Raw genomic sequence first — 14,074 nt, 5'->3', positions numbered from 1 at the left:
ATTTTTGCTTTAACTCTTTGACATGTGAAAATCTTCGAATTGTAGCCTTCTGGAAGTCGTCAGATTGTAACTTCCATCATCAGTGTTCGATGGAGACTCAGCTATCCATTGTGATTTTTAGACAGCCTACAACCCCCACGACCACGACCACGACCTCCCGCGGTTGACTGGGACGAATTTTCGGAATACTTTGTCGGGTCTCTCCCCTAGATCCAGTGTTGCTAGAGGCTGTCAGTGCTGACTTCACCACAGGAAGTCCACATGTCCCCGCCTGTAGCCGAATGCGAGTCTCCTCCTGGATCATAGCAGAGACAGCCTCCTCAAGCGTGGGAATCTTTGGCTGAGCTAGCAGCAATGCGATTCGCTGAGCGAACTCTGATGTCAATCCCTTGAGAAACACCATAGTCCTCTCCTGTAGAAAGGCCTCCCGCTCTTTACATCCGGGGTCCTTGCAGCTAGCCCGGGGGGGAAAATGATCATAATCCAGCCATAGGCGCTCCAACTCTGTAGCATATTCCTGTACAGTCCTCTCTCCTTGGACTGTGGCGTCGATCTCTCCTTTAACCTGGAATACCCTCAGGTTATTCCCCACTCCATCATATGTCCTCCTCAACTTCTCCCAGACGTCCTTCACCTTCTCAATGCCATCCACCGTGGCGGCGATCGTCGGGACCAACGAGTTGAGAAGCCAGATGTACACCAACATATGAGTGGACTTCCACTCATCTCTTCCCTCTGAGTCCTCCTCCGGCTCTGTCACCTCTCCTGTCAGATAACCCTCCAGATTCCTCCCTGCAAGGGTATATCTCACCCGTCGTGACCAGCTCAGGTACGTACTAGGTCCATCCAGCTTCAGATCGATGGTCGGAAGCTCCAACTTCTTCGATGGTTTTGTCGCGCTCTCACCAGCCGACAACTTCATTAGCTTCATCAAAGTTGACACCTCCGCAGGGTTCAACTTCTTGATGATCTCCTCCATCGAATAGGCTTCAGACCCACCACCTGTTCACCTTCTCTTCCGACCCTTGTGTGCAGTAAAAATTTCGGCAGCACCTCCGTTGCACACCAAGAGTAGGATCTCAAACAAATTCTTGTTTCTCAGAGGAAACAAGAACCAAAAACAGTTATATATCTCATCGCTGTGAGATATATACTCTTCCTGTCATCAGTTCGAGGACTGAGTCGAGGGAATCCATGTCAAACTCGAGGTTCGACACGGTGATGGCAACCGGGGACGGGTGGGGTGATCGAATTGAGGGGGGGGGGCTGATGCGGAATTGAAGGGGCTGCCGGGAGGGTGGGGGGCTGCTGCGAGGGGAGGGGTGCTCGTTGGGGGCTGCCGTGGGGTGGGGGGCTGCCGTTTTTGGGTGTTGTGGGGCTGCTGCGAGGGGCCGGTGCTTGCTGTGGGGGGGGGGGGGGGCTGCTGTGGGGGGTGCGGGGGCTCTGTGGGGTGGGGGGGCTGCAAAGGGGGTCGGGGGGCTGATCGGAACTGAAGGGGGGGGGGCTGCCGTGGGGGGTGGGGGGGGCTTGCAAGGGGGGGTGGCTGTGGGGAGTGACGGGTGCTGGGCTGTGGGGGTGGGCTGGCCGTGGGGGTGAGGGGCTGTGTGCGGTGGGGGCTGCTGCTGCGAGGGGGGGCTGTCGTGGAAGGGTGGGGTGATGTCCGGTGGGGGAAGTGGCCGGGTGAGGGGGGGGCCATGCCGGTGGGGGGGGAGTACGGCGGCTAGGGTTTGGAGAAGGCTCTGATACCAAGTTGAAATAGAAACCCTAATTCATTATGAGATCTCTTGGGCTTTATATAGGCCCCGTACACAACTTACAAATAAGTCCTAACTAATACTAATATGTCAACAATATATATGAGAAATATGGGTATGCTTGGTACCAAGCACAAATTTTGTGCTTGATAGTGATGTGTCACATCCCCATCCATTCACTACCCATGTGAATTTGTTTCCACATTTGAATGAGTGGAAACAATTGTTTCAAAAGACGGATGTGAAGTGTAAGATCTACATCTAGGAAGTCTTTGACAAGTGTTTTAAATTAACACATATATTGTATAATTGAGTACATGTTGTAATAAATGCAACAATATACGTATAGATCCTAGCTAATATATTTTTATTTTAGGATTTATCTAATGTTCTTTTTAAGTTAAAGAGGGTTTTCTTTTTCTAAACTATGAATTATGCAAAAAAAATAACTCATGGGCGAGCACAGTGTTTGATGGATATACGGTACAGTAGTTGGGTATCACACATTATTCAGAAAGACTTCGAGTTCAGAAAATAAAGATCAAAATATATTGATAGTGTAACTCATAAATGCCCAAGTGTCATCAAATAGAAAATCTTTACACTGTGTTCAGAAGCATAGAGTGTGCTGCATTAAAATTGCATCTTTACAAGAGGAATCACATAGATGAAAAGTAAAGTAGACAAATGCAGTGACGAGAAGGAAAACTAAGTCACCTCAACTAGCGCAAGAGTATCAAGGTTAGGAGATAATGTTGGCTTAACACCTTTTGCTGCATAAACTTCATCTGGTGTCCTGTTGCAAAGGAGGAAGGAGGTGCATCATTCATGGAAAACCAAGTACCCATAATATAATAACGCTTTAAATCAGCAGCGTGAAGTAATTCTTATGAACTAAGAAAGCCAAACATATTCATCTAATAAAGATTCACATTCAGAATTAGAAGCAGCAGATGAAAATATATAGAATACCTGGCTAAAACAGGTCTGGGAGTAAGTCTATCATCAGGATCACTGCAGACACAAAATAAAAATTATAGTTCATATAAAGAGAGTAAACTACCAGAAGAAAAACATCTCGTCTTTGGTCAGTATCTCTCAGTTGTGATTACCTCTGAACGCAAATAACAGCTTCAACCAAATTTGCTTTCAGCATTTCTACTGCAATAGTTGTTACAATCCCTGTCCACTGAGCTCCTAAAAATAAAATGAAACTGTAGTAATCATTGTGATAACTAGAAAATGAAAAGTTTTAGCCTTGATCATATAGCTAACTACAAGATAACAAAAAATTAAGCACAAACTTGAATTTTATTAATAGATAAGTAACATTAAAAAAAGATAAGTAACATATAGTCAGCCTTTTGTTACTTCCTTTTAACAATGCAACAAGAACCTCAAGGAAATTACGAATTAGGGCTTGGACATAGCGAGTAGCAGGATACATTTGCAAGTATGAAGGCCTCGGGGTTCATAGATAGATAAGTTGCTGGTTTATGCCACTTTAACCAATTCTCTTTATACATTCTTTTTTCTTCGCCACCCTTGAAAAAAGAGAGAGTTCATACTCAACAAACAACCAAAAGAAGGAGATATTTAGGGAGACACATAAAAAACACAGAATCAAATGTTTTAACCCCTCTCCACCCTTAATCCAAGCAAATAGCTCCACCCACTTCAGGATTGAAGATTCCGGCATTGCTAGAAATGGGAGGTCAAGTCCAAACATCAAACAGAACGTATTAACTTATCAAGAAATAGCGAAGTCAAATAGTTAGGATCTCTAAACTTATATCCAAAGCAACTCCTGCATGTGTTGTCCTTGTTTGCCACCTCTGCATTTGGAATACGGAACAAAAGTGTTTTGGAATGTACTCGGATGACAGAATGAGAGTGTGCTCTGGAATAAACTCAGAGACACAGACATCCTTCATCACTTGATTGTGTGTTCATCTTCCTTCTCATATTATAACATCACATTACACCAGAGTACACGGTGAGCAATTTGATAACTTGATTCAGGAGCCTATACTGGTTTGTCTCATCTTCTGATTTTTCCTCCTACTCTTTCCTATCGTACTTCTCCAACTTATTCACCTTTCTCTTCATGTAAACTTCGTATCAATTTTGCCCTATTAATAAGATACAGGCATCTATGTCGGCGCAATGCACAGAAGTAAAGAGAGGCTCCTTAAAAGAAAATTGCTCAGCTGAATTATGATGTTTTCTAGATTCCAACCATTATATCATATAGCCAAGAGAAATTATGATCATGTAATGCGCTATATCAAATTATTGTGACAACGAACTCACCTTCTACAGGCTTAGTCTTTCTACCATACAGCAACTCTTGATGCACACCGAAGTACATCTCATCAGAATTTGCTTCCCTTCCCCTTCCATGTACTCTCGGCTCCAATTCCTAATATTATCAATTTATAACAATAATAACTAATATGAAAAATAATAAAGACCAATTAAAAACTAAAATTTTCAATTATCAAAAGAAAAATGTCACCTCGATTCTGGACATGCCATCTCCCAAGAAAGCACAAGCATTCTTGACATGAGCAATGTAGTAAGTATCACATAATCCACAGCGACTGTGAGAACATCGATCTCAGCAAACAAAAATAAAACCCTAATTTGAACAGAATTGCGAAAAAAGGGAAATTAGAATCAACCTGCACTGATCCTTAGCAGGATAGACGCCGCCGGGGCGAATAGGTTTCGATCGGCTCCTCCAATCATCTCGAATCTTGACTGAATTCGAGCTCTTCTCTGTAGAAACAAAAAAAAAATGAAAAAATTGAAAAATGGAAATTTTCAGTGTGAAGCTTGGGAAGAAACTAAATTTACGATTCGGGGGCGTTGAAGAGCATCGAACTGAGGAGGAGATGACGAACGAGGGCGGAGAGTTGAGAGTTGCAGCCATGGTCAGTAGAGCTCAAGCTAGTTCGCTCTCAGTGGAAGTGAGAGGATAAGGCGTTTTTCTTTTTTCCCCCGAAATTATTTAGGGAGGTTATTCACTGCTGTAATTTTGGGGATAATGGGATAATTTTTGGAACATTACTTTTTGATGTTATTTATTGGAGTAATGAAATTGGAGTCAACTTAGTGGTGTTATTGGTTTGTTAGGATAATTAGGGGACAAATACTCAACTTTCCCCTAAATTACACCAACTATATAAAGATCCCATCTACCTCTTCCTCATAATTATCCTAAATTTACCTCATCCTTCATATTGGAACAATGTTGTTCCGCTTTGAAGACAATTGGGATAATTTTAAAATATTTTTGTATTACTTAACTAATACATGCTAATTATATTATAAATATATGATATGATATATAAAATATAATATATATTAATATTTTCATAACAAAATTTAATAACATATATTAATAATATTATATAATAATAATTATAGTTAACATATTTATTATAATATTATATAATATTTTAATAATATATATTAATAATATTATGTAATATATTATTATATAATATTAATTAGTAATTATAGTATAACGTATTTATTATAATATTATATAATATTTTAATAACATATATTAACATTTTAATAACATATATTAATAATATATTCTCTTTTATAAGTAGTATAGATTATTGTAATTATCATGTAATATATATATGTTATATTATATTTTAATTTTAATATAAAATTTTAAAATATTACATTGAATAAAGTAAAATATTATAATATTTTATAAAGTACATTATATCCTATGATACTATATTATAATATATTAAATTAAATAATATATTATTAAAGTATTATATTATATATATTATTCATATATTATATTAATTATTATATAATGTAGCATACTAATATAATGTTAATTAGTAATTATTGTATAACATATTATATTTTTGTATAAATAAAATAATATATTATATTAAATATTATATTATTAAAATATTAAATTAAATATATTGATATTATATTATATTAATTATTATATATAGTATAGCATGCTAATATAATATAATATAATACAATATAATAATTAATAATAGTAATTTGTAAGTATAGTACAATATATTATATTTTAATATAAAGTAAAATAATATTTATATTATAATAATATACTAAATAATATACTAAACCAATTGGATAAGTTAATTTAGAAGTAATTAATAGATAAAATTATATTTTAATTAGGTGTCACATCATCAATTATCCCACATGAATTGTCAAATCAAATACTGAAATTATCTCATTATCCCACTTTACCCCACTCAAAATATCCCAAAGAGGTAAAATTGTTCCATTAGAACACTTTTTCCCCTTGGCCCGAATTTGTCCCAACCTAGGGGGGTTATTGGTTGGGATATTTGGGGGATAATGTGATAATTTTAGGGATTCTATTTCATAGTGTTATTGGTTGGGACAATGGAATAAGGATAATACATTTTTGTGTTATTGGTTTTTTGGAACACTAGTGAGACAATTACACCACTTGGGATAAAATTACCTTATTCATATATAAAATTTTGTCCAAATAGTAAAAATTTACCTCATCCTCCATATTAGAAGAATGTTGTTCCATTTTGAAGGCAATTAGGATAATTTTAAAATATTTTTTTATTACTTAACTAACACATGCAATTATATTATAAATATATGATATGATATATAAAATATAACATATATTACTATTTTAATGACATAATTTAATAACATATATTAATAATATTATATAATAGTAATTATAGTATAACGTATTTATTATAATATTATAATAACATATATATTATATTTTAATAACATTTATTAATAATATTATGTAATATATTTGTTATGGTCATTCACCGTAACAAAATAGAGGTACAGGAAGAATACTTGCATAAGCCCAAATGAGCTATGGTCCGAATCGACTTTAGAGGCTCAAAAGCATAGTCAGAGCCAAGCCCCTCGACTAGGCAAGCAGACAAGCCTTATTCCGACCGACGGGTCATCATGACTGACTCGAAGAACGGGATCAGTCGTTCCCTCGCAATTAAGACGACTCCTCGAGCAGACGACTCGATTACACGTCCGACCTGAAGTCCACTCGACTGTCGGGTCGGCAAATCATAATGATGGCTAGGATCAACCCGCCTCGACTAAAGGGATAAGATCTGACCGGGATCACTTCAAATGTCACTCGAACCTAGAACATTGACCAATCCCATCAAGATATACGCTCTGACGAGGATCTCCTGCACAAGCCGCTCGTTCCACTCACAAGTCATTTCCCAGAGAATCGCCATGATGCTTCTCTGCGCAACGAATGACTTCTCCTCCAATTCCCAGCTGCCACCTGGAGAGGGAGAAGGACGGCCACGCAGCCGACCTACCCTACACCCTGCCTACTCTAACAAACTCAGAGCACTGAGAAGACTTCTCTCCCCTGACACCGAGTGACTTCCCTCCCAGTCGCCTGCCGACACCTGGAGGAGGAAATATGACTCAGCAGCCTGCTTGTTCACCTTTCAAACCGCCTCCTGTGGATAGTCAACAAAAGCCGAGGGTCAAACTCCCAGAGGCAAAGGGGGGCTATAAAAGGAGGTAAGAAAGGTAAGGGCGGGGAGATCTCTGGTGACTTCTTCTTGCACCTTAGCTTCACTCCAGCTTTCGTATTTTTAATATTCCTAAGAGGAAAACCCCCTGCAATGATCTCAATGGCCCAGGGGCGTCCCAACAAACACTCCCCAAGTTCATCAACTGACTTGACCGTCGGAGGTACCACAGGGGAAACTAGCCCCGTACTCCTGCGATTCTTACATGTGCAGGCTGTCAGTCCACCCCGCGCGTTCAGAATTGGGCATAAAGTCGAAGGAGGAGCCGGCCCCCAACATTCATCCTCTTCTTCTTCCTCACTGTCGTCAGGATCGAAGCTGCATCCAACAGCGGGAAACCCCCATGAACTGTTTGTTTACGAGCATCAACAGTTTGGCGCCCACTGTGGGTTCTGCTTTCTTCTCTATGAAGAAATGCCCAATTCTAAGTCAGGGCCTGATATTGTTCATTCTTGAAGAGCACCGGAATTGCACCGTTCAAGCTAAACAAAGCCTGGAATCATATCATTCAAGCTAAGAAGGATTAACCTATGGCTATGAGGAGCCAATGTGGGTGTAACCCTTGGAGGCTCCAGCAGTTTTCTGGGAGTATTTGTCAAGTAGAACCTTAAAAGCCCTCCTAAGAAAAGACACAACACTATGGTGCTTGTCTGACTTGAGAATGAAGCGCGTGCTTCTAATCGCCGCCACAGTTGAAAAACCCCACCGCCTGGACAGCCAAGGGACCTGGGGTTGGATCGCAAACAGAACCTCCAGGGGTAATGATCAGATCCAGTATTGCTCAAGCTCCTGTCGGCAATGGCTCCCCCGAACCAGGAGCATCGATCAAGTCTGTGACAGGCCATTCGGACCATCATCACCTTCAAAGGAGAGTCCTTCCTCACCAAGGATGAGATTGCAGGGAAAACTCAAGGGCTTGCCATCTGGTCTTCTAAGGAAGATTAACAGCCCTGGCCCCCAGTCGTTGCTCAGAACCGCCAGAGTCGAAGTAAAACCTGGTGGTCGAAGCATGTGACTTGTACTCTCCCTGCAAGAAGGCTCCTCCATTTATAGGATGGTCTGGCCATCGTTATCCATGGAAACCTCAAGAGGAAAAATATGATCCCATCAAATTCTAGGGAACAAAGCGTCGGCATGTGGGGTTCTCTCCAATAAGAAGCCCCCATCACAAAAGTTGTCTGGGCCCGCTCCATCGAGCGACATCTTCCAAAAAGCTCAAACAACGGAATATTGGGCCTAACAGAGCAACCGATGGTGGACAAGCAATTTTTGTTGAAAATCACCGTGTCCACCATCGACCTGCAAGGATCTCAGTAAAGCCTCCAAGCAGGTCCTTGGCCGATGATATGGCAAATATGTCGGCAACTCAACAACGCCTAAAAGCAAACGGCTCACCATCAAGAGAAAGAGCAAACCCCGACTCTAGGCGTACCTCAGTTCGGTAATAAGGACAGCCAATGAAGCAACGACTCGCGTCAAGGCAAGAAGGTTCACAAACGAAAAGAAACAGCCAGGGAAGCTCCGTCTCGGTGACAGTATCCCTGGCCAAAAGCCGTCTCCAACATGCATATGGACAAGAAACATGGAGTCGGCGTCACTCGACGGGATAAATATGAATGAGTTTACTCTATCATGTATAAATTTTAATAATCAATGAAAATGTCAAAGACGAAAAGAAAGACATATCAAAGACCCAGTCAGCTGGGCACTCGGCTAAGTCGATAAAAGTCCTTGGTACCTTCTCAGGGTAAAACCAAGGTATAACCCCTTTTTTCTGCCAACTCTCACAGTCGACTCTTGGCCCTGGGGAAAACAAAGACCTTGGTACCTAATCTAGGTAAAACCAAGGCAAAACCACCCCTTGGTCGGTTACAAGACCTCGGCGCCGCCTCAGGATAGGCTCAACGCTCGACGACTTCTCAGTCAACAGTTTTGGCGCCACCTCAGGATAGGCCCAAGGCAAAACGACTCTATTTAGATTTGCATGGAAAGTCCTAGCATCATCCTCTTTTTCTTGGTCCTTCAGTGCCTCCGTCTCGTCTTTATTTCGGCTACGAGTTCAGACGAGATTTCTACGTCTATGCATTGCATCAGAATCACATCTTGGAGAGCGTTTGTTGGCTCTTCTATACTTTAGCACTTAAGATTTGATGGACATCTTAATCAAGTTTCTCCAATGGTGTAGAGTTGGCCCCATCAACCTTTTGGAGTTGCGACGACAATCACTTTTGCTTCCGGACATTGGCATATGCCTTTCGTATGCGAGTAGAGACTGATTATACTTTCGATTTGTCTGGTGGAGCTTGCTCTTTATTTCTTATTCTTATGATCCCCATGGAGAGATCCGAAAGAATTGTGAAGATCAATGTCAGGCTTCACAACCACAATAGGATGGTCGTTCTCAAATTGCACGAAGTTTGTTTTAGAGATGACCTTCTGCTTCTTGTTCCTTCGATTGCGAAGACGCTTCTCTCTTAACCTATCAGCCGAAATTTCTTTTGTCTTATTTTCATCTTGTGATTGAGTTATGAAAAGCCTTGAGAATACACATTTCCTAGTCACTTCATTCTCAAGAGATGACGAACGTTTCCATTTAGCTTACCCTTTTGCGGTAATGGCAAAGGGACAGAAAGCATCATCCGTGGATTCCACAATTCTGGCCCATTTTTAACTCAACTGAAAGCCATTCGAAAACAAACTTTCGTGCAAGAGTGGTGTTAAAGATGATGGCCCTAGTGAGAAAGAAACAAGATGGTTTCTTTTTTAACGCTCGACGACTTCTCAGTCAACAGTTTTGGCGCCACCTCAGGATAGGCCCAAGGCAAAACGACTCCTCAGTTGGATGAAAGCCCTTGGTACCTAATCTGGGTAAAACCAAGGTAAAACGACCCATCGGTCGGTTATAAGACCTCGGCGCTGCCTCGGGATAGGCCCAACGCTCGACGACTTCTCAGTCAACAGTTTTGGCGTCACCTCAGGATAGGCTCAAGGCAAAATGACTCCTCAGTCGGATGAAAGCCCTTGGTACCTAATCTAGGTAAAACCAAGGCAAAACGACCTCTCGGTCGGTTACAAGACCTCGGGGCCGCCTCAGGATAGGCCCAACGCTCGACGACTTCTCTGTCAACAGTTTTGGCGCCACCTCAGGATAGGCCCAAGGCAAAATGACTCCTTAATCGGATGAAAACCCTTGGTACCTAATCTGGGTAAAATCAAGGCAAAACGACTTCTCAGTCGGAAAAAAGCCCTCGGTACCTTCTCAGGGTAAAACCAAGGCAAAACGATTTCTCAGTCGGGAAAAAGCCCTCGGTACCTCCTCAGAGTAAAACCAAGGCAAAACGACTTCTCAGTCGGGAAAAAGCTTTCGGTACCTCCTCAGGGTAAAACCAAGGCAAAACGACTTCTTAGTCGGAAAAAAGCCCTTGGTACCTCCTCAGGGTAAAACCAAGGTAAAACGACTTCTCAGTCGAAAAAAGCCCTTGGTACCTCCTCAGGGTAAAAACAAGGCAAATCGACTTCTCAGTCGAAAAAAGCCCTTGGTACCTCCTTAGAGTAAACCAAGGCAAAACGATTTCTCAGTCGGGAAAAAGCCCTTGGCACCTCCTCAGGGTAAAACCAAGGCAAAACGACTTCTCAATCGGAAAAAAGTCATCGGTACCTCCTCAGGGTAAAACCAAGGCAAAACGACTTCTCAGTCGGAAAAAAGCTCTCGATACCTCATCTGGGTAAAACCAAGGCAAAACGACTTCTTAGTCGGGAAAAAGCCATCGGTAACTAATCTGGGTAAAACCATGGGTAAAACCAAGGCAAAACGACTTCTTAGTCGGGAAAAAGCCATCGGTAACTAATCTGGGTAAAACCAAGGCAAAACGACTTCTCAGTCGACTTCTTAGTCGGGAAAAAGCCATCGGTAACTAATCTGGGTAAAACCAAGGCAAAACGACTTCTCAGTCGGAAAAAAGCCCTTGGTACCTCCTCAGGGTAAAACCAAGGCAAAATGACTTCTCAGTCAAAAAAAAGCCCTCGGTACCTCCTCAGGATAAAACCAAGGCAAAACGACTTCTCAGTCGAGAGGAAAAAGCTCTCGGTACCTCCTCAGGGTAAAACCAAGGCAAAACGACTTCTTAGTCGGGAAAAAGCCATCGGTAACTAATCTGGGTAAAACCAAGGCAAAACGACTTCTCAGTCAGAAAAAAGCCCTCGGTACCTCCTCAGGGTAAAACCAAGGCAAAACGACTTCTCAGTTAGAAAAAAGCCCTCGGTACCTAATCTGGGTAAAACCAAGGCAAAATAACTTCTCAGTCGAAAAAAAGCTATTGGCTTTTCCTAAAGAATAAAGTCTAAGGCAAAACGACTTCTCAGTCGGCATAAAGCCCCTGGTACCTAATCTGGGTAAAACCAAGGCAAAACGACTTCTCAGTCGGGAAAAAGCCCTTAGCTCTTCCTAAAGAATAAAGTACAAGGAAAAACGACTTCTCAGTCGGCACAAAGCCCCTGGTACCTAATCTGGGTAAAACCAAGGCAAAACGACTTTTTAGTCGGAAAAAAACCTTTGGCTCTTCCTAAAGAATAAAGTCCAAGGCAAAACGACTTCTCAGTCGGCACATATATAATAATATTATATAATAGTAATTATAGTATAACGTATTTATTATAATATTATATAATATTGTAATAACATATATATAATATTTTAATAATATATATTAATAATATTATGTAATATATTTGTTATGGTCATTCACCGTAACAAAATAGAAGTACAGGAAGAATACTTGCATAAGCCCAAGCGAGCTATGGTCCGAATCGACTTTAGAGGCTCAAAAGCACAGTCAGAGCCAAGCCCCTCGACTAGGCAAGCAGACAAGCCTTATTCCGACCGACAGGTCATCATGACCGACTCGAAGAACGGGATCAGTCGCTCCCTCGCAGTTAAGACGACTCCTCGAGCAGACGACTCGATTACACACCCGACCCGAAGTCCTCGACTATCAGGTCAGCAAATCATAATGATGGCTCACGGATTAACCCGCCTCGACTAAAGGGATAAGATCCGACCGGGATCACTTTAAATGTCACTCAAATCTACAACATTGACCAGTCCCATCAAGATATACGCTCTGACAAGGATCTCCTGCACAAGCCACCCGTTCCACTCACAAGTCATTTCCCAAAGAATCGCCATAATGCTTCTCTGTGCAACGAATGACTTCTCCTCCGATTCCCAACCGCCACCTGGAGAGGGAGAAGGATGGCCACGCAGCCAACCTACCCTACACCCTGCCTACTCTGACAAACCCAGAACACTGAGAAGACTTCTCTCCCCTGACACCGAGTGACTTCCCTCCCAGTCGTCTGCCGACACCTGGAGGAGGAAAGATGACTCAGCAGCCTACCTGTTCACCTTTCAAACCACCTCCTGTGCATAGTCAACAAAAGCCGAGGGTCAAACTCCTAGAGGCAGAGGGGGGCTATAAAAGGAGGTAAGAAAGGTAAGGGCGGGGAGATCTCTAGTGAGTTCTTCTTGCACATTAGCTTCACTCACTCTTTCGTATTTTTAATATTCCTAAGAGGAAAACCCCCTGCAATGATCTCAATGGCCCAGGGGCCTCCCAACAAACACTCCCCAAGTTCATCAACTGACTTGACCGTCGGAGGTACCACAGGGGAAACTAGCCACGTACTCCTGTAATTCTTGCATATGCAGGCAGTCAGTCCACCTCGCGTACTCAGAATCGGGCATAAAATCGGAGAAGGAGCCAGCCTCCAACATTCATCCTCTCCTTCTTCCCCACCGTCGCCAGGATCGAAGCTGCATCCGACAGCGGGAAACCCCCATGAACTGTTTGTTTACGAGCATCAACAATATCATTATATAATATTAATTAGTAATTATAGTATAACATATTTATTATAATATTATATAATATTTTAATAACATATTTTAATATTTTAATAACATAATTTAATAACATATATTAATAATATTATATAATAATATATATTAATATTTTAATAACATATATATATATATAAAATTTTAATAACATATATTAATAGTATTATGTAATATATTATCATATAATATTAATTAGTAATTATAGTATATCGTATTTGTTTGGTTCAAAAGTTGTTGTTTTCATTGTCATTGAATCTATTACAACTTTGGTCGTTATAATAAACTCGAATAAAATAAAAAGTTGATCTTTTTATAAGATCTCCTTACACAATGAAAATAAAAAGTTTACAACTTTATCAAACAAACACAGAGAGATCGTTTATCAGTCTTCTACTTGTGCGGGATCTTTGCCTGTGCCGGGGACGTCGATATCCGTGAACCGCCTACGGATCAGATCCGGTTGTCGAAAAATTAACAGAGCTCCTACTTCACCAAGGAAGTATTCGCTTGAAGCTCTGAAATCGACCAAGCGAAATCAGTAACTCTTATCAAGATTAAGACCAAGCCTAATCTCGAGGAACGGACGGACGGGGCTTCAGATCTCTCGAACTCTTCCTCTTTATGCTGAAGAACTTCGCCAGGATCAGTTAGCCTCCTCTGAAATTCATGCTCCTTTGACTCCTTGATCCGGCAGCACCTCGCCCTCTTGCATCTTGCTAAAAACCCTCTTTGTAGAGAGAAGCCCAAAATTTTAAGCAATAGATAAGTTGTATTGGAGAGAATCGAGCCCTTTAACTAATTCATTACCAATTTATTGGAAAAAAGCAATC

General features: G+C 41.2%; 1 protein-coding gene across 1 annotated transcript; it reads right to left on the bottom strand.

The window, feature by feature from the left end:
• LOC109836527 (7-hydroxymethyl chlorophyll a reductase, chloroplastic-like) lies at positions 2,281-4,771 on the bottom strand. Its single transcript, XM_020404441.1, has 7 exons — positions 4,614-4,771; positions 4,439-4,535; positions 4,273-4,357; positions 4,068-4,176; positions 2,867-2,951; positions 2,727-2,768; positions 2,281-2,550 (listed from the first exon to the last, which is right to left on the bottom strand). Exons 1-7 carry the CDS (start codon positions 4,687-4,689, stop codon positions 2,463-2,465), a joined length of 582 nt encoding a protein of 193 aa, XP_020260030.1. The 5' UTR covers positions 4,690-4,771; the 3' UTR covers positions 2,281-2,462.

This window comes from Asparagus officinalis, chromosome 1, assembly GCF_001876935.1.
Source record: "Asparagus officinalis chromosome 1, Aspof.V1, whole genome shotgun sequence".
Classification (NCBI taxonomy): Eukaryota; Viridiplantae; Streptophyta; class Magnoliopsida; order Asparagales; family Asparagaceae; genus Asparagus; species Asparagus officinalis.
Note: the sequence above shows the minus strand (reverse complement) of the source record. Positions and strands in the feature narration are given on the sequence as shown.

Bases quoted from the DNA above. Each gene is read 5' to 3' on its own strand.
- LOC109836527 (XM_020404441.1), bottom strand. From the start codon at position 4,689: ATGGCTGCAACTCTCAACTCTCCGCCCTCGTTCGTCATCTCCTCCTCA. The intron at 4,358-4,438 runs GTTGATTCTAAT...ATGTTCTCACAG, and splicing joins CCTGCTAAGGATCAGTGCAG to TCGCTGTGGATTATGTGATA. The intron at 2,952-4,067 runs GTGAGTTCGTTG...TTTTATTTTTAG, and splicing joins AAAGACTAAGCCTGTAGAAG to GAGCTCAGTGGACAGGGATT.